Source organism: Pseudorasbora parva, chromosome 14 (assembly GCF_024679245.1).
Source record: "Pseudorasbora parva isolate DD20220531a chromosome 14, ASM2467924v1, whole genome shotgun sequence".
Taxonomy (NCBI): Eukaryota; Metazoa; Chordata; class Actinopteri; order Cypriniformes; family Gobionidae; genus Pseudorasbora; species Pseudorasbora parva.
The window spans coordinates 4,279,964-4,300,521 of record NC_090185.1 but is presented as its reverse complement, the minus strand read 5'-3'; the positions used below and the strand labels follow the sequence as shown (position 1 = coordinate 4,300,521).

Sequence of the window (20,558 nt, the reverse complement as noted above, 5' to 3'; positions counted from 1 at the left end):
TTTCCCAGGTTTTCCAAAACCTGCTTCTTTTGCTCTCTTTTACCCCCGTCGTTTTTCACAATACTAGCCCCACCAGTCTCTCTCTCTCTCTCTCTCTCTCTCTCTCTCTCTCTCTCTCTCTCTCTCTCTCTCTCTCTCTCTCTCTCTCTCTCTCTCTCTCTCTCTCTCCCCTCTCTCTCTCTCTCTCTCTCTCTCTCTCTCTCTCTCTCTCTCTCTCTCTCTCTCTCTCTCTCTCTCTCTCCATAACCAAACAGATGGAATAAAGGACTAGCATCTCATATTTAGCAAGCAAACACACTCATCTCCTGACAGCTCCATCCTGATTTAACAATCTGCCTACATTCAAGCACCGCCACCGTAGCTACCTTAGGGTCTACACTGCAAAAAATGCTCTTCTTACTCAGTCATTTTGTCTTGTTTCTAGTCTAAATATCTCACAATTCTTAAATCAAGATGCATTTACTAGATATTTCGTGATATTTTGTCTTGTTTTGTTGAAAATCAAATCAAAATGAAGAGAGTTTTTGCTTAAAACAGGCAAAATGATCTGCCAATGGGGGGAGAAAAATAATCTTGCCTTGATTTAACTTTTTTCTGAAGATTCATTATGTGATCAGTGAAAGCTAAAGAGCTATCAAGCCATATTCCGAGATATTTATATGAGGAAACCACTTCCAGATTTTCCCTATGCAAAGATGTAACACGGATTCTTTCCAAACCACATTATCTTTGTTTTTGTGTTATTCAGAACCACGTGTAAATCATGAAAAGCGTCTTGAATACTACTAAAGCTGTCCTGTATCTGTTTACAGGCATACCTGTCGAGGGCATACCCCTCGAACACAAGCTTTGGGCAATCATGTGGAAAGTTGCCAAAATAAAGACATAAAAATAAAGGCGATGTGAGGTTGTGTCCTTTCATTGCATCCCTTCATTCCATTCCTACTTTCTTCCAGCACCAGGTGGCTGGACCGGAGAGGCCGAGAGAAAAGAGCGTCACAGCTTCCTAATTTAAAGTATTCAAATTCCTTCCGAGTGATTTTGATTAAGCCGGCCCACACATTCCCGTTCACGCTCAGCGGGTACTAACGAGACTTGGGCGGTGTGAAGGAGAAAGATGGGCTTCCTAGAGAGTAATGAACAGAAAAGCTCCACACAAAGAGACTCAAAGTATCGATATTAGGTTGGAAAATAAAGTAGCTGTATCTAAGATAAGAATTAGAGTCTATTTGTCCGCATCTGATTGCAGATCTCATGAGAGCTTCCTTTGGCTAATAGTAGGATCTCCAACAAGTCATTGAACCTGTGGTATTGGATTAGCTTTCCCACAATTTCATGTTTTCGAGTCAGCGCTGCCAATTGTTACAGTAATGAAAAATTGATTTGTTGTATAATCAGCCCGACTTGCTTGCGGGAAAACGTCCCCCTCCGCCCCGTCCACCTATCACTGTTATCGATTCATTGGATTGACCCGATTGTGTTCGCTCTCGTTCCCTGTCCTTCCCAGAGCAAGGAAAGATTTGCTCATCTCACTGCAGAAAATGCTCTTTTTATTCAGTATTTTAGTCTTGTTTCCAGTCCAAATATCTAAATATTCTTAAATAAAGATGCATTTACTAGATCAGTAAAACGACATGAGATATTTTTGCTTGTTTTCTGCTGAAAAATATCAAAATGAAGTGAGTTTTTGACTTCATTTAGATTTGATTTTCAACAAAACAAGAAAAAATATCTCATGTTGTTTTACTGATCTAGTAAATACATCTTGATTTAAGAATATTTAGATATTTGGACTGGAAACAAGACAAAATGATTGAGTAAGAAGAGCATTTTTGCAGTGTGCATTCCCCCCCCTATTAGGGCCCAAAATAATCTCAATTCAAACAGAAATAAGATTATTTTTCTCACCCCACTGGCAGATTATTTAGCTTATTTTTAGCTAAAACTCTCTTCATTTTGAGTTATTTTTTCCCAAACCAAGACAATATTTTTTACTTGTCTAGTAAATGTTTCTTAATGTAAGAATTTTTATTTCACCCGATTTGATTTCGCCCAGCAACTCGGGAACCAATCACAGACCGGCTTATCCACCTGGCGTGCTATTGGCGGGTTTAACACGATGACAGATAGAGAAGCGATGGACCGATGCCCGTTTATTGCACGTCTTGTGGTCTGATTGGTTGAAGGACTATCCAATTGCGTTCAGAGTCATTTGAACTATGCTCGTTGATCACGCCTCTTGTGCAGTAGGAGATACAGAGCAGACTCCACAGATCAATGTTCAGTCTTAAACTGAGCTTGGTCTGGTGATAGCCAGACACATTTTTTAGATTTTTTGACTAGAAATGAGACAAAAATACTAAGTAAGAAAAGCATTTTTTGCAGTGTGTAATCTGTGTTGAGTCTGAACACCGACTATCGCAGCAAGCCTAATCCGAGTCAATTGAGCGTTGTTGATGGATGAGTTCTGTGCAAGGACACAGCGAGGTTCGCGGCCTAGCGCTGTCATCCTCTTACCTGTTCGTCCTGTGCTTGCATGTCATTTCTTTGACCGTTTGGACCCTCTGGTTGAGCTGAAGGCCGCAGGGCAGCTGATGCGCCATGACTGAGTCGAACTCTAGTGAGAGTTACTGTCTCGCAGCTCAGAGCGGCCTGTCAGATCTCTTTAGGGATAAAGCAGCGAAGGCGCCACTTGTGCTCATGCTGAGTACACCTCACACCATGCAGCGCTGACTTAACGCCTGCTATGGTGTTAAAAAAGGTCTGACATCTACAAGGTGCCTACAGGGTTGATCGTGGCACGCAAGGCTGGCATCTTTTAATGCTTCTGTTAGTTTGTGAGTAAATGTAGGGGTTGACTGAATCAATGGGGGGCAAACCAACCAACCAACCAACCGTCTCCATTGACATTCTACTGCGTGAGGCTGCCTCCTTATTTCTGACTTATAACAACAAAAACTAACAATGTCTAAAAGCTGATATATATCAAGGTGTACAGAAAACAAGCACAAAAAACACAACCAAAAATCTGTTTTATAAGCTGTTGACCCCAAAAACTAGTGTTTAAAGACATAAAACTGTATACATGCAATAGAGACAGATTGCGACATGTTATATGGCCATATGGCCAATCACAGACATGTTTGTTGATCTCTTGAACGCAATGGCCAATCACAGACATGTTTGTTGAGCTCTTGAACACAATGGCCAATCACAGACATGTTTGTTGATCTCTTGAACGCAATGGCCAATCACAGACATGTTTGTTGATCTCTTGAACGCAATGGCCAATCACAGACATGTTTGTTGATCTCTTGAACGCAATGGCCAATCACAGACATGTTTGTTGATCTCTTGAACGCAATGGCCAATCACAGACATGTTTGTTGAGCTCTTGAACACAATGGCCAATCACAGACATGTTTGTTGATCTCTTGAACACAATGGCCAATCACGGGTGTCGAAATGAGAATCCACTCACCGCTGGAGTGTTTGTCCAATGCTGAGCTCTGCACATGCTCTAATCCTCTCTAAGTGTGTATATTATGTAAATAAAAGATTCATTGTGCCGTCAGCTTCACTAATGAATGACTGCGAGATTGCGTTAACTGAATGAGTTACATCTTTCCATTAATTTAAAGGGAGCGCTCTGAGCGTTGTCTAGGCGATATAAAAGATTATGAATAGGCCTATAATATATTCAGAACTTGAATAAAACTTGTTTTCTATTCTTAACAAGCGGCCACATTCACGTTTCAATACATAGGCCCATCCGCATACGGGATTCCCTCTCGAATCGAAATCAGGCTCAAATAAATGTCAGGAAAACATAATTCCTCACTACATATCAATATCCATGGATCACTGGATCTTTGGTAATGAACACTAAATCGAGTCCAACCTTTAGTTTAAACTGATAAGGCCATCCTTAAAAATATTCTAGTTTGCCGTAACCCGACCGACCCTGTCAATTTAGGGCCGACTCAATTTTTTTTTTTTTTCCTTTTAGTCCGACCGACTTGCCGGTTGTAAATTGGCTTTAAGACCGACCAATTTCTTTTTTTACTTTTCAAACAACTAATAAAACAGTAATAAAATAATATGAATTATATTTTAGTAAGTATTATAAATGTATAAATTGCCTGGGCCATACAAACGAAGGCTACGTTCTTTCGTTTATAGAAAAACCCGTGACGTCATCTATGTTTACACTATGGTTAACGGATGTCACACTATGGCCTGCACGTGCGTTCGTTTCGGCTCGGCTCGGCTCATACTCTCATTCACTGTAACGTTAGACTGTTAAAGCCCTGTCGGAGATTTCGCCGTGTGACAGGAGTCAAGACCATGGACACGTTACACACACCGGGCAAGTGCACTGCAGAAGGGAGGGCTTAGTTTGAGCCCCTGCCCTTTTTGAAAATGAATCAAAAGTGCCGCTCTCAACATTTATCATTACTATATTGTGGCGAATAAAACAGATTTTGAATTATAATTAATATAACAACGTGTACAAAACAGTAACAAATGGCGGAAAAGCCGTTTATCTTGTCTCTGTCAGTCTGAAATGTCGTTGTCATAACGCGTTGCTATGGGTAGGGTGTGTTCTGCTCGAACCCAGCGCGTGGTGGGAGCGGCGGCACTGGTTGTAACTTGAAAAATAATGCTTTATGTATGGTTCTGTCGATGGATACACGTGCACTACAACAGCGATAATAAAAGAAAACATGGGCAAAACGGTCTATATTTGTAAACTGTGTTCAATGCATGCGAGTGCTGCCGTATGACCAGTCATTTTCGCCATCATCACTCAGTATATTCGCCAGAAGACGCGAATGAGAACCCTCTGCAGTGAGAGAAGATCTGTCTCTGTGCGCAGCGCACGCACGTCTCACAGCGCGCAAATATTGAGTTATTTCAAGTCTTGCGTTTGAACGGATAAACTCACACAAAAAGTATGTCAACATGTCGATCTTGATGAGTATCCATCAGACAGTCTATATCCCTTAAGAGAACTTTATACAGTTGAGAAAGACGATGCATATCTCTGTATTAGGTCTTAAAGGGGCAGTAGCCTTTACTGCTGTCTGTCAAACAAAAGATAAGGACTCACTCACTGCTCTTGATTGAATAGCTGGTTATAGCTACTTAATTAATTGAATTCATAAAAACAACTTTTTGCTTTTTAATATTCAAATGCACTAGTCTATATCACCAGATGCGTTGGTCTGGCAAGAAGTGCAAGCCACTTCAGAGACACAGATAGTTGCGTGTTCTGAGTTAACACAATCGAGCATAAAAATAAGAAACATATCCCAGGAAAATACTAAAACGTGAAGACAGCGGGAAAAGAGCTAAAATACGTGAGAAACCCGGAAAAAAAGGGAGGGTTGACAGCTTTGAGTCAATGACAGCTAGCTGGTGGTTGGACCCTTTTCTTTAAGAATGCACCTGAAATTTATGCAATAAACATGTTTTTGACATATATTTCAATTTGTTTGTTGTCTATATAGCCTGCAATTAGCCTACACGCCCGAAGGCACAGCTTGAAGACCCAGTCAGTGATGTCACGATATGCCAATTTGTTCAAATTCATACCTACGTAATCACCATCACCAAAAATGTACATTTTTTTTTTGTATTAAAATTTGAAAAAAAAAATATAGACCTACCTACCGACCCTTTTTTATTTATTTTTTACTGTTACTGCAAACCAAAATATTTTTAAGGATGGCCTAATCGTTTTTTTTTAACTTATATGTAGGTGCCTTATTCGACTGCTCCAGGCACATCGACACGCCCTCCATTTTGGATTGGTCAACACTTTAGATGCCGTCATCACTCAGTAAAAAACGTAAAACCACTGTAAAACCCGGCTCGCTTTAATTTCCCAAAGAAATGGGATAACCTTTCACAATTGAGAATGTGTTGGTTTGTGTTTTTTTATAGCTTCTAGTGTTTCGTATATGTATTAACTTAATATTACAGTGTTTATATATATCTGTTATTACCAGCGGTCCCAGCAAGCATGGTTCATAACGGCGAGTGCAGGAATGCTGCGTGGTTTAAAAAAGGGCTTTTACCAGCTGCTTGACCTCTCACCTTTGATCCCTCCTGCAGATCTTCAGTTGTCCAAAGAGCTAACTTTTATTTGGGTGGCAAGGGAAGGATTTGTTGGGTGTTGGTCGAGGCGTTTCTGATTCAAACCTCGGAGAACACTGCACGTCCTTCATGTTCAGCTTGTAAGGTCAAATGCCAACAATCAGCCAGTGTTTCGATGCCTGTTTATGAGTGGCACTTTCATATGCGGACAGCGTAGTCTCTGTTTCCTTAATCAGAATCTCAATCTGCCCAAGTTGAGGATAACTACCCCTCTACCCCATTCCTAATGCTGCCCCCAGTGAGTATGTAGGGTCACCTGATCTTTAACCCTGGCTCTTGTCCTACAATCCCTCTCTTGTGCCGCCCAGTCAGCGAGATTAGCAATATGGGAAAGCAGGACTGTGGTAGAGCTCCCGCGACTTCCTCCTCGCAGCTATTATAATGGCCGTAAAAAGTGGCCAGTTGTTATTCTCGAGCTGGGAGCTGGAGGGAGGTGACAGACAGGAGACACAAACCCAAACCTGGCCATCTGTTTTCTGTCTTCAGCACGTCTCTCGCTCTCATTCGCATTCTCTCGGTTCAGCAGGCCGAGGGGAGGGAACCAAATCTACTCAGCCTAGTCATGAACCCAGGGACACTTACCTCACTCGCACACATTCGCCTCTGCCTCTGCGCCTTTTCTCCCGAGGCTCCAGTCGCGGTCATAATGTGATTATACACTCCTGCACCCACTCACCACAGTGCTGTCATGTAATTATAGTGGTGAGGAGTCAACGTGCTTGAGCAAAATGGTTTTATTATGGTGAGTAAAGGGGTGAAAAAAAGCAGAATTCATATTTGTTGGCACAGCCGCCATTAGTAAATTCAATGCAGGCCCCGTCGAGTGGAGCGTGTATAAACAAGGTGATGAATTGACCCTGGTGTTGTTAATTAGCACAATGAAGTTATTTCAGTTAATGGGACTAGGGGGGGCGCTGGCGTCCTTCAGGAAAGAGCTCTTAATCTGAACAGCTCCACTTGTGTAGTTCAGATGCCATTTGTGCAAATGCAAACCCAACAATCTCGCAATACAGTGCGGGTTTGCTATAACGCTAACCCTGCATTTGCACACACAACAGAACTACCTGTGTTTAGACCGAATCCCACTGTCAAAGCAAGACAGGAGCTTGCATGCATTCATGTTGAAATTCAATGGTTCCTACTACGGGAGCAGGATGTTTTCTGCAGCGTAAAGCACTAACATCCTGCCTGCGGCAGTGTGGATACACCTAGCCTAAATAGATGCACAGCACTGGAATGCTAATGCACCCCATCCACCCCACCTCGGGCTCCGCCGCCAATAACAGTGAGTGGCAGCGTAATTGTCCACCTTTAAAAAGATCCATCCCATCCTCCAGAGCAGCTGCCAAATAATAGGTTGCCAGGTTCCCAAATAACAATTTATTTACATTGATTTGAATGATTCCATATTGCGGTCCCGTAGCATCTCTGCATAGTGGCTATTTACCCATCTAAGAAAAGTATTTCAATTTCCAGGGGGCACCTGAGCTTAATGTAATTTTATTCCTCACTGGAATATGAATACGCGCCGATATTTCCGCCTCTAGGGCGGCCCTTAAAAAAGCTCTTACTTGAGTCTTAAAGGGCAAGAATTGCATGTAGATGGCTTGGCGAGAATCCAAAACGTAACGTCATTCTTCTTTCAAGGACTAATACAGATCACGGCCAGGCCAGGTTTGTAATTAAATTGCCTTTTCTGAAAGGTACAGTCGCGCACGTCAAAGACACAATGACCTGTCTTTTGGACAATATGTCCTACACTGAAAATTAGAGATATCCCACTGCTTAGTGTAGATTGGCTAACCAATATTTTTGTAAACATTAAAGGACGGTTCTTAAAAGAACATTATCTTGTGTATTTAGTTTAATGCAATGTGTTGACACGTAGGCCTGTCGCAATAATCAGTATATCGATATATCGCACAATATATGTACATGACCTTTTTTGTGATGCAATATATTGCCATTATGTTTGCATGATAATGAAAGTCACCAATATTTTACTGGGTTGTGCTGTCATCATGTATGTTTTTTTATGATGGAGGCGAAAGTGGTTCTCGGGCACTTCCTTCATTCACAGAGCCGCTATCGACAGGCGAAAAAAGTCACCATTTGAGGCGTTATAGTGTTTTCCTGACAACTACTGACAGAAGGGAAGAATTAGCTCAAATGGACTCGATTTCAAAGCCGCAATTAAATGTCAACACAGAATGACGAGTGTTAAAGCCGGTTCACAAGGGAAAATGTTTATTTACTATTAAATTTATTTATTTTAAGATAATATATTTTTATATTCCATGATTTAAAGAATTAAAAGGTTGTCATTTGAAAGTGTGTAGGTCTACTTGCATTATTATGCTGTTATATTCAGTGGCCTAAAATAGATATGACAATAATATCGTTTATTGCAATTATTTTTGGGACGATATATCGTGAAACAAAAAGTAGTTATCGTGACGGGCCTATTGACGTGCATTTTTAGGTTAAAAAAGTCAGTTTTACACATACTGTACATTATTGTTAGCCTAGAAATCTAGACGCACCCTAGCGGCAGCAAATTTAATCTGCCCGCGAGTGTCGTCTAGCAACTCTCAATACCCTTCTGAGCTGTGTTCCCCTAACTCTTGCCGGACCAATCACGTCGTGTATAGAGTCGGTGGGTGGGGCCATAATGACGATGGCCGAGATGCGTTTGCGTGCTTCTAGTAAACACAGAAGCTGGCGAACGGCGGTCTTTCGAATCAGCTCTGCCCGCGACTCTGGAAGACTTGGAGTTAAGCTTTTCTCTGAGAAAAGAACAAAGAACGGCACTGAAGTCATTCTTAAAAAGGGAAGATGTGTTCGGAGTTTACCTGACTGGATACGGCGAATGTTTAATCTGTCAGCGAGCTCTGCTTCACCTTCGTTGCTCTGGTTGGTTGTAGCGCTATCCTATCGCGTGCAGAGGGAGTTTGAAAGACAACCGTTTATTCGCCCCTCGGATTGAGCTGTCAATGGTGAGTTTCCAGACCAAACATCTTGATGTGGGTCAGGCTTGTCAGGCTACATTATTGTTGCCTTTCCGTTCTGAAATACGTCGATTTTTACAAAGCTCATTGTTCTGAAAAGTGTGGCGTGCACTGATTGGCCAGCAATCCTGAGCATTGTGATTGGCCCGAATACCTTAAGCGTGTGACCGAAATGTCACGCCCCTGACCATATTTGGAACATCCAGCTCGCAAAGCAACGCAATATGATAAGACAGATGTCGGTCCTACCTTATCAATTCTGGAAAATACAGATGACTGATCGATCAACTTTGCCAGCGCGACTGTACCAGAAAACTAGCGCTCTGTAGAGAAGTTTGTCCATTTAGGGCTACCGTAGAAACATGGCGGCAGAAAATGGCGATTTCACTGTGCGTACACTGCAAAAAATGCTCTTCTTATTTAGTATTTTTTTCTTGTTTCCAGTCCAAATATCTAAATATTCTTAAATCAAGATGCATTAGATCAGTAAAACGACATAAGATATTTTTTGTTGTTTTCAGGAGTAAAATATCAAAATGAAGAGAGTTTTTGCTTAAAACAGGCAAAATGATCTGCCAATGGGGTGAGAAAAATAATCTTATTTCTGTTTGGGACGGAAACAAGAAACAAGATTTTCTCACCCCATTGGCAGATCATTTTGCTCATTTGAAGGTAATACAGTTCATTGTGTAATGTCTTAATCAGTGTTGGGAGTAACGCATTACAAAAGTAATACATTACAGTAACTTATTACTGTTTGCTGTAACGCAGTAGTGTAAGGCATTACTAATCAATTTTCAGTAACATTTTACTCGGTACATTTCCAGTAACGCTTGCGTTACCCCCCCCCCCCCCCACCACCACCACCACCAAAAAATACAATAAAACGAAAAAGGAAAAGGAAAAAAAGCCGCTATACATTAACGCATGAAAAATGTTGTTCGTGGTAATAAAAGTTATTACCTGTTCGTGGTCATTCAATAGTGTGGTGTCCAGGTTAGTAATTAAATACTAACAGCTTCTGATATATTTTTGTATAGCGATTTACTTCATTTTCCTTCAGTTCAGTACTTCAATTCATCTCCCTCTTGCTGGTGTACATTTGGATATGGTGTGACATAGTCCAGTGAAGGCGTAGGCCTACGTGTTTATTGCGGATTTTACAGAAGTGCCGCAGGCATGATCTCAGTCTCTGTGCTCGCGCTGGCCAGTGGAAAAGTGGCTAAAGAAGGTTTAAAGGCTCTGTCGTTTCAAAGAATAGCACAACGACAAGCGCGTCGAAGGACGGACGAGAGACAAGGCGCGCGCTGCTGAGCCAAACTATAGGCCTAATACCTATAAACAACACTTGGGTTAAGATGACAGAATAAGACTACTGCACACCGTGACACCGTCGTTTAGATTTTTTTTATAGTAATACAGTAATTTAGTTCAGTTAGAGAACAGGCCGTTCAAATAAAAACGGAGTGTCTGCTGCATGATGTGAACGTGTGATCTTGAGCTGACAGATGATCGCGGAAGATTTCAAAGTGAAATGTAAAAGCGCCTATTAAAGGGGGTTTGTCATTGTGTTGTGTATTTCATTAAGAATAATATTCTAATTTTAAACCGAAACTAAAATCTTGCTTGGCCGCACGTGAGCGCGCATTTACTAACGAGCTGTCATTCACGGTGTGCGCGCACTGGCGCGTTTTCAGTTCATATGGAAGCTAAACTTTTATAGGAATTCATTGAAAGCACTCGCTTTGCATCCGCTCCCGTTAGTAATGCCCAAGCGGTATAGTGCGCATGTTCCTTTCGGTTAAATAGACTAGTGATTTAAAAGCCCAGATACCGGTGATGTCATCACACTTTGATTAACCGGTGGGAAAATGTCCCCACCGTCTCATCCCTACTGTACATTTGCGAGATGGATGCGCATTGCTTAGTTTATCAGAGATAAGGACAAGAACGTAGGCTAGTCAAATGCAAATGCAGTCAAATACAACCTTTTTCTAAAACCGAAATAACTATCTCGCAACTATGTTGCAACAATAAGAACAGAACAAATGCGCATATTGTCATAACTTAGAGTTTACACAGTTCTGTTGTGTCTATGAACAGAAGCTATTCCCAGATATTGCCAGATAATCACTTTACCTCTAAAATAATACTTATAACAGAGTTGGATCGTCATGATTTCTTGCATTGTCTTGAGCATTCACTTTTTTGCCAATTCTCTATTGTTAGCCTGGATGGCCCATGTCATTATTCTTCATCATATCGCCTTCTACTGGATGTAATACTCTCTGCCTACATTTGAGAATGTTAAGAGCTACTTCTGAAGTTATTTTGGTGAAAGTAACTCAAAAGTAATACAGGAGTAATGTAACGCATTACAATTCTGAGACAGTAATATTGTAATGTAATGAATTTCTTTTAAATAGCAGTAATAAGTAATCTATAATATATTACAGTTTGGAAGTAACTTGCACAACACTGGTCTTAATACACCTCTGCGATAGTGTATTATATTGCATTTCTGTCAATAGATCCTCCTAAATCCTACACACTGCACCTTTAAATGTGAATATCTTCTAAAGGTTTATTTTATCCCTGTTTATGAGGTAGCACATAGATGTCGGTGTTATAGCCAAACGATACGAACTCAGATCCACAGGGCTTTGACTTTCCGTGAGTGACTGCATTGCAGCATGTCTGCTCCTCTCACAGAAAGGACTCTTGGATTTATCTCCCTCAAAGCGCAAAGGTCAAACGTGCCACCTGGTTTTCCCAGAATGACATATCAGCGTGAAGCAGTTTTATTCTGATGCGTGCGCATACAGTCCCTCCGTTCAGCTTGTACTCAAGACTGGAGAATTATGTAACGGCTGTTTGGAGAGGATATATGAGAGAGACGTTTTCTTGGCAAAAGCCCCTTGCCTAGTTCTCTTGCCTTTTTTTTTTTTTTTGTATACCCCGCCACTGTTCTGCATCTTAAGTGGAGACAGTGCGACTCCTGCAAGTGTTATTTTTCATCAAACATTTCATCTCGGCTCAACGGCACATCTGCAGCGCAGGGAAAAGCTGTAGATCATCTAGCTGCCACTGTAAACAAACACAAAGGCAGGAGGCTTTGGTCACAGAAGACGGCGCTGTCTTCCCTCTGCGTCTCTGTGGATGATGGCCATGGCAGGTGTGTGCCTTGAAATGAGAGGCAATCACCTGATAATGCTGTGATTGTTATGCATCTGTGTGCAGTATTAGAGAAAGAGAGAGAGAGAGAGGATAGACCTGGCAAAACATTATTTACATAATGCTCCCACAAATACATGCAAATGCATATGATTACTCAACGCTGGCACTGTGTATGGCGAGGCTTTAGGATAAATCTCACGAAATCTGTCAGGAACATGTCCTATTTATTCCTGTCACAAGTCAAATTTAACCCTTAAAGGGGACGTGTTATGCAAAATTGACTTTTATATGCCTTTGTATATATATATATATATATTTATCACTTTAATACACATATCTAATATACATGTGACTTTTTTTTTTACGTTCACAGACATAACCGACTGTGTTTATGTGAACTGTGTGTGTTTTTGACATAACCTTGTGTGCATTTGACCGTTTAAGCGCAATAAGACATGAACGTGGCATGTGCTGTACAGGCTCCGCCCTCTTCTGGGAAAGGGGGCGGAGCAACCGCCCATTTGCATTTAAAGATACATGCACAAAAACAGCACATCTTTCCTTCCTCTCAAAAATGGGCATTTACAACATGATCAGTGGGGTATTTTGAGCTGATACTTCACACACACATTCCAGGGATGTCTGAGACTTATTACATCTTTATGTAAAGAAAATTATATATCACACAGTGATCTAAACAAACTTGGGTTTTATTGTTTACTTAATGTCAACTGTATGGTCAGAACTGAAGAGGAAATGGTGGTGGAATTGTGAAAGCACCTCTGGCTGAATTGGATTGTGTGTGTTTTTTTGCCACAGAGACAGACGCCGGCCTTTGTGTGCTATTCAAAATGGCAGCTTGGACACCTAAAAGAGACGCACACAAACTCAAGCCACCTGGACTGCACAGTCAACTCTGGCGCTGACATGAAAGCCAGATGTGTGTGTGCGCTCAAGCTCTCTCACTTCACTGCTGCGGACAGACACACAAGTGTGTGTGGCCGCAGGAGGAGTGTGTGTCCTTGATAATTGGACAGAATCAAGAGGCATTCAGAAGGGGCTCTGTTTAAAACGATGCCCGTAGCATACGGAGGGAACGGCGCCATTACAAGGAACTCTTTAACGGATATTACATTCGCTCATAAATAGAAACGGCCGAGGCATTGTTTTACGAGACCCCTCTGAGGTCTTTTGTCTCGAATCTGGTTTTAAACCATCACGCTTTTAGTGTGTGTATAATCAGCCGGCCCATTTTATTAGTGAAAAATCAGGAGCCCGGCTTCCGTAATGACACGTTCCTCACTTTGCACAAAATGATCACCGTGTGCATCATTTCACTCGGGTTCTTTGGCCAACGTAGAAGTGTAATTAGCTTTCGAACGCATGCATACAGTGGTAATTGCCCATCATGCTAACTAAATCGTTCTTTGTGGGCGTACTAATATTCGTTGTGTTTCTTTCGAGTCAAAGACGACTGAGAATCGCAGATACGCTCTACACTGCAAAAAATGCTCTTCTTACTCAGTCACTTTGTCTTGTTTCTAGTCTAAATATCGAACAATTCTTTAAATCAAGATGCATTTACTAGATCAGTAAAACGACATGAGATATTTTGTCTTGTTTTGTTGAAAATCAAATCTAAATGAAGTGAGTTTTTGCTTAAAACGGGCAAAATGATCTGGCAATGGGGGGAGGAAAATAATCTTATTTCTGATTGAAATCTTGTTTCCGTCCCAAACAGAAATACGATTATTTTTCTCCCCCCATTGGCAGATCATTTTGCCCGTTTTAAGCAAAAACTCTCTTCATTTTGATATTTTTTCCCAGTAAACAAGAAGAAATTTCGTATGTCATTTTACTTATCTAGTAAATGCATCTTGATTTAAGAATATTTAGATATTTGGACTGGAAACAAGAAAAAAAAAAGAAGAGTAGTGAGGCATCTTTGGGTTCTTAAGCCAATGTAGAAGTACAAATAGCATGTTTGCTTCATGCTAATATTGTAAAATGTTCCTTTGTAGGCATGCTAACAGCATTATTTGGTGTCAAAATGTGCGGATAGTGCTAGCATGACGTTACCTATGAGACCTTGTTCCTTTTGAGTGACTTAAGAGGTTACAGGAACATTGTAGACAAGTTGTAGCGCGACGTCTTCGCGAGCACGCCCGACTGCGCCGCTATCAGCGGTTTGATCTCTATATTGAGGAACGCTCTCTGGGGCGTTTAATTGGGAGTTTTAATTGGACGTTCGCCATTGTTTCTTCCTTCCATTTCCCTCACACAGTCTCACTGGGGACTCCAATCTGGCTTCCTCCTCTGATTATCCAGCTTTGAAAACCACACACACCATCGTTCTCCCAGTTGTTACGCAGCTGCATCTGTTTCTTTTCCAAGCGTCTGCGCGGTAGTATCTTCGTCTGCTACTAGATTTTTGCGTTTCTGCATCAGTCTGCAAAAGCCAGGATGAACTACTTCATGTACACATGCGTTTCCCGGGAGGATAAACAGCACTGCGGATTTCATAATCATCACTCACGTTAATGCGAACGCATTTAATGCCGCATCCACAGCCATGGGTTGTACTTGTACCGTCCGAGTGTGTAAGACTCGTCGTTCATTTAGAAGAGGTTTTGATATTATGTGCTGGAACGGAGATATGCTTCCTGCATTTTAACACGTCTATCATTTCTGCAACCGCAGGGCAAGCATCTTTTCTTGTACCCCAGTTTGATGGTTTCAAATATCAATCTTTCTCTCTCTTTTCAGTGCTGAATCAAACATGTTAGCATTAATAATGCATGGAAGCGTGCTGGAATAGGGAGCCAGCCAGTCATGAGCGCAGCCCTGATTACATCTGACTGCTGGTGCTCTCCATTAAAAGGAAAACACACAATCCTACAGCATATTGGGAAAGATGGGGAGATAGAGGGACACATAAACGCACGTCTCGAGAGACGCTCGACTCACTCAGTGGTTGCATTGCTGGCGTATCATTGGCTCATAATGGCATGTTTAAGAAATCCTGTGATTTTTGCATGTTTAAAATATCAGTAAGAGGCACCAAAACTCGTTTTGAAGCGTGGAACACATTCCCAATTTGCATGCCAAAACACAATGGCATGATGCAAAAGTTTGTAGTGTTGCTGTGCGTGTAGTGTCGTTCCCCAACAAGTCCATAACATTGGCCTCCCCGCACAACTCCATTATTCATACACACTGGTCCTTGTGCATATTGCATGATGGTGCGGTCGAAACGCGCCTCGTTTCCCAGCCTTTGAGGGTGAGTCAAGGTGGGGAACATGAATCGAGAGCATTCGATTCAAGGAATGCCTAAAACTAAATTTTACATGACTGCATTTATTAGTTCATCATGGGCCGAATGTAGGGGGGTCCGTTTGTTTCTTTTTAAAGATGAAATTGATGTCATTAAAGACTCACCATATCTTAACAGTTTAAGATATTTTATATTTAGTCTGAGAGCGTATGCAAGTGTATGCACACTATACTGTCCATGTCCAGAAAGGGAATAAAAACATCATCACAGTAGTCCATATGAGACATCAGTGGGTTAATTAGAGTCTCTTGAAGCATCCAAAATACATTTGGGTCCAAAAATAACAAAAACTACGACTTTATTCAGCATTGGCTTCTCTTCCGCGTTTGTGTTCAATCCTCAAATAAAGATTCAAACGGTTATGAATCAGTGAATCGATTCATGATTCGGATCGCCAATGTCACTTGATTTCAGCAGTTTGACTCGCGATCCGAATCATGAATCGATTCACTGATTCATAACCGTTTGAATCTTTATTTGAGGATTGAACACAAACGCGGAAGAGAAGACAATGCTGAATAAAGTCGTAGTTTTTGTTATTTTTGGACCCAAATGTATTTTGGATGCTTCAAGAGACTCTAATTAACCCACTGATGTCTCATATGGACTACTGTGATGATGTTTTTATTCCCTTTCTGGACATGGACAGTATAGTGTGCATACACTTGCATACGCTCTCGGACTAAATATAAAATATCTTAAACTGTGTGTGAAGATGAACGGAGGTCTTACGGGTGTGGAACAACATTAGTGTGTACTAACCCTTCATTTTTGGGTGAACATACCCTTTAATGTCTTTGCAATGAAACTTGCAGACATGGTGAATGGGAGATACTTTAGAAGTCACACTTGGGCGGCCAGCGTAGGGGAGCGTCGTAAATCAGCGTGGCCGTATTCCTCCTCTTCGTCTGGGTATGCCGTGGCCGCTTTGGCCCTCTGGTTGTGGCGCTCCAGAGTCGAATCCCTCGACTGACGCTTTCAATTGTTTATGTGGGCCGGAATTTCAAGTGCCGCCATGCAGGTTGACAGGAAACCCCAAGCTGACAAGCCAGCTGTCACTAGGTCCTCACTCGCGCATTATGACTTCCAGGCTGTCTGGAAACGTAACACGCTGCACTAGACGAGCACAAATAACGGTGCAGACTGACACGGCGTGTGTATGTGCTGACTGTGTTATTGTGTTGAAGACACAAAGGACTTATTATTAAAGTTTGAAGAGTCTCACGTGCCCTCTGGGGAAAAGAACAAGGGAGTCCTGTTGCGGTGCGTTGTGTCGGCACCCACAGTCAAGGTCATGGCTTTTTGGTGGCTTTTGACAGTTTGGTGATAAAGCGCTACAAAGTAATGTAGTTGGGACTCATGGGATACATTTACAAATGTATTGACAATCTTTGATTTGGCGAAAGGCTTAGGCTCAAAGATTCTCGAGTTGCCATACTAGACAGCTCGAGATACATCCTTGAAACATAATCCCCCAGCCTTCATAATAACCAAAAGTTTCTTAGCATATATTACAGAAAAATATACAATGGTAAAAATCGAGTTCTACACAGAATCCAATACTCGATAATGAAGATACTAGGAGGTGGAGGTGGGTGTAAATGTCTGTGTGAGTTTGAAGGGGCTTAAATACTATAGTTGATTAGAGTAGGTGGAGTAACAGATGACGGTCTGCCTGAACTACGCTTGAATTCCATTCAATTTCTCAAGCTCCATTTATTGTAAATATTTTTACTTTAAATTTATTACACGGCTCTGTGAAATACTTGATTCTGATTGGTCAATTGCGCATTCCAGCGGTATGTTATTTCCAGATAACAGCCGCTCATCCGGGTACTACGAGTTATCTTGACCGGTTCTACTTCTGTGCTTAACGCTGGCGCCATCTTGTGTCTTAAACAGCCGTGGGTTACAATGGAAGACTTCAAGGCGGGGTTCCTTTATAACGTTTTAAATATGGATATTTTTCTGACACAAACTTATCGATTGGAATCAGAAGGCTCTATTAACCCATCGGAGTCGTGTGGAGCACGTTATTTGACGGACAGCTGCATTTTTTATGGACTTCAGAAACAGCTCCAACTACTGCTGGATTAACGTTAGCCTGGACTTTTTAAATATAACTCTGATTGTATTTGTCTGACAGAAGAATGTCATAAACACCTATAATGACTTGAGGGTGAGTAAATCATAGGCTTGGTTTCATTTTTGGGTGAACTAACCCTTTCAGCGTGTTGGAGCTGTTTTTCTTCGCGGAAGCTTTGCGTAAGAGCTAATAAAATATTCAATCTCAAGACAATATTTAGTGTCTAATTTATTTGAGACTAGTAGCCGTAATAAGCGGGATAATGTCCACCCAGCCGGTTGTTATCGCAGAATAAACCCCTTCAGAGTGACGCTCCGCTTCGCCTCGGGGTCCTGATCACTCTGAAGGGCTTTATTCTGCGATAACAACCGGCTGGGTGGACATTAGCCCTTACTTATTGTTTTTCAAAGAATATATTAAAACAAATTTGAATCATTTTGTTTAATTTATTTGTCCATATTGATCGATATTGTGTACTTATGCTTTCTTAATTTCCCATTTTTTTTGCATTTGAAATAACCCATATATATATATATATATATATATATATATATATATATATATATATATATATATATATATATATATATATATATATATATATATATATATATATATATATATATATATATACAGTATATATGACATTTTATTATACATGCTCATTTGTCCTATTTTTACATTTACTTTTTCTAAATATTCTTTATTATTTTATCATTTAAAATGAATTTACTTGTAGTATTTGGTAGTTGTGATGCTTTATTTCTAATGTCTTTATTTAGTCATTTAATATTGTCCATTTGCCGGTTGGTTTAGTAGTTCCTTGACTTCCACTGTTGGTCTCAACAGATCCCAAGGGCATGAATTAACAAAGTGCCAGCTTGGACTCCGGCTTGTTTGAACACCCTTATTGAGTCACACAGGCCTTGAGGTTTCGTCTACAGAAGATAGATTCTCAGTGCTTCATGTCAACATCTCTTTCATTCTCGACGTGAGCGAGTGCTTCTGAAAGCAGCTACACGTGTTTGTGCGTCTCTTGCCATCTTGCCATCTGATGTTCTTGCCATCTTTAATTAAATGGTGTACAAGCACATTCGCCGGGTTTCCGCCCCGCCTGTGCGAGAAAACACAGCAACCCGCAAGTCGACTCCCGAGGCAAAGAATGGTGACGGGGGGATTAATCGCAATTTGGCTAAAACAAAGAGACGCCGTCTGAAATATTGATGAGTGTCTTGGTAATTACAAGATGGGCGGATAAGTAAATAATGACGAGATCCAGCGATAATGCCTGACTAATTATGAGTTGTGTAAAAGTGAAATTGGGAGTCAGGCTCAAATTGAACGCCTCTGGTAAAGCTTGTGAGTGAGCTTGATGGTTGACTATGAAACTAACATAATGGTGTTTATCTCGCCTGTCAGTGAAAGCCATTACTCATCATTATTATTCTGTTTTGTCTCCTACAGAGTGCCAAACGTCCAGTGTGCCGACCCCTCGTCTCCAGCCTGTGGGGCCGCGGCTCTCCAGCCAGGTCAAAGGTCAACTGCGACATGATGCCAGCCGGCCACCTGCCCATCCTGCTCTCCCTGAGCGCCCTGCTGCTGTCTCCGCTGCTCACCGGCTCCCTGGCCTTATGTAAGTAAACTAAGATGAAACTCAAACTTAAAAGTCTAAGTAATATCATTTTACTCCCCCTAAAGAAGAGTAAGTGTCATACAAATGTTAATGTAATGGGTTGAGGGCAGCCAATGTTGGGTCAACATCGACATAGTACCATTGTAGGCCTACTATTGGCAGATCCAGTGGTTGAGGGCAGCCATTTTGAGTCAAAATCAATGTAGTTCCATTCCATGTCCACTATTAGCAGTTCCAGTGGTTAAGGGCGGCCATTTTGTGTCAACATTGACGTAGTACCATTGCAGGTCCACTATTGGCAGATCCAGTGGTTGAAGGTAGCCGATGTTGGGTCGACATCGACATAGTACCATTGTAGGCCTACTATTGGCAGATCTAGTGGTTGAGGGTGGCCATTTTGAGTCAAAATCAATGTAGTTCCAATGCAGGTCCACTATTAGCAGATCCAGTGGTTGAGGACAGGCAATTTTGGGTCGACATCGACGTAGTTCTATTGCAGATCCACTATTGGCAGATCCAGTGTTTTAGGGTGGCCATTTTGAGTCGAAATCAATGTACTTCCATTGCAGGTCTACTATTAGCAGTTCCAGTGGTTGAGGGCAGCCATTTTGTGTCAACATCGACATAGTACCGTTGTAGGCCTACTATTGGCAGATCCAGTGGTTGAGGGTGGCTATTTTGAGTTGAAATCAATGTAGTTCCATTGCAGGTCCATTTTTAGCAGGTCCAGTGGTTGAGGGCAGCCATTTTGTGTCAACATCGACATAGTACCATTGTAGGCCTACTATTGGCAGATCCAGTGGTTGAGGGTGGCTATTTTGAGTTGAAATCAATGTAGTTCCATTGCAGGTCCATTTTTAGCAGGTCCAGTGGTTGAGGGCAGCCATTTTGTGTTAACATTGACGTAGTACCATTGCAGACACACTATTGGCAGATTAAGTGGTTGAGGGCGGCCAGTGTTGGGTCAAAATTTATGTAGTATCATTGCAGAACCGCTATTAGCAGTTCCAGTGGTTAAGACGGCCATTTTGAGTTGTCATCAATGTAGTACCGTGGCAGGCCTACAATCGGCAGAGCCATTGTGTTGAGGGCTGACATTTTGGGTCAACATCAATGTAATACCATCGCAGGCCCACTCTTGACAGATCCATTGATAAC

General features: G+C 41.5%; 1 protein-coding gene across 37 annotated transcripts in view; it reads left to right on the top strand.

The window, feature by feature from the left end:
- ptprsa (protein tyrosine phosphatase receptor type Sa) overlaps positions 1-20,558 on the top strand; it is a 361,627-nt gene that overhangs the window by 144,589 nt on the left and 196,480 nt on the right. For all 37 annotated transcript variants that reach the window (XM_067415256.1, XM_067415253.1, XM_067415250.1 and 34 more), the window contains one exon: positions 19,232-19,400. In XM_067415256.1, coding sequence (XP_067271357.1) covers positions 19,316-19,400 — 85 coding nt within the window. In that variant the 5' untranslated portion in view covers positions 19,232-19,315. The remainder of the gene's footprint in view (positions 1-19,231; positions 19,401-20,558) is intronic.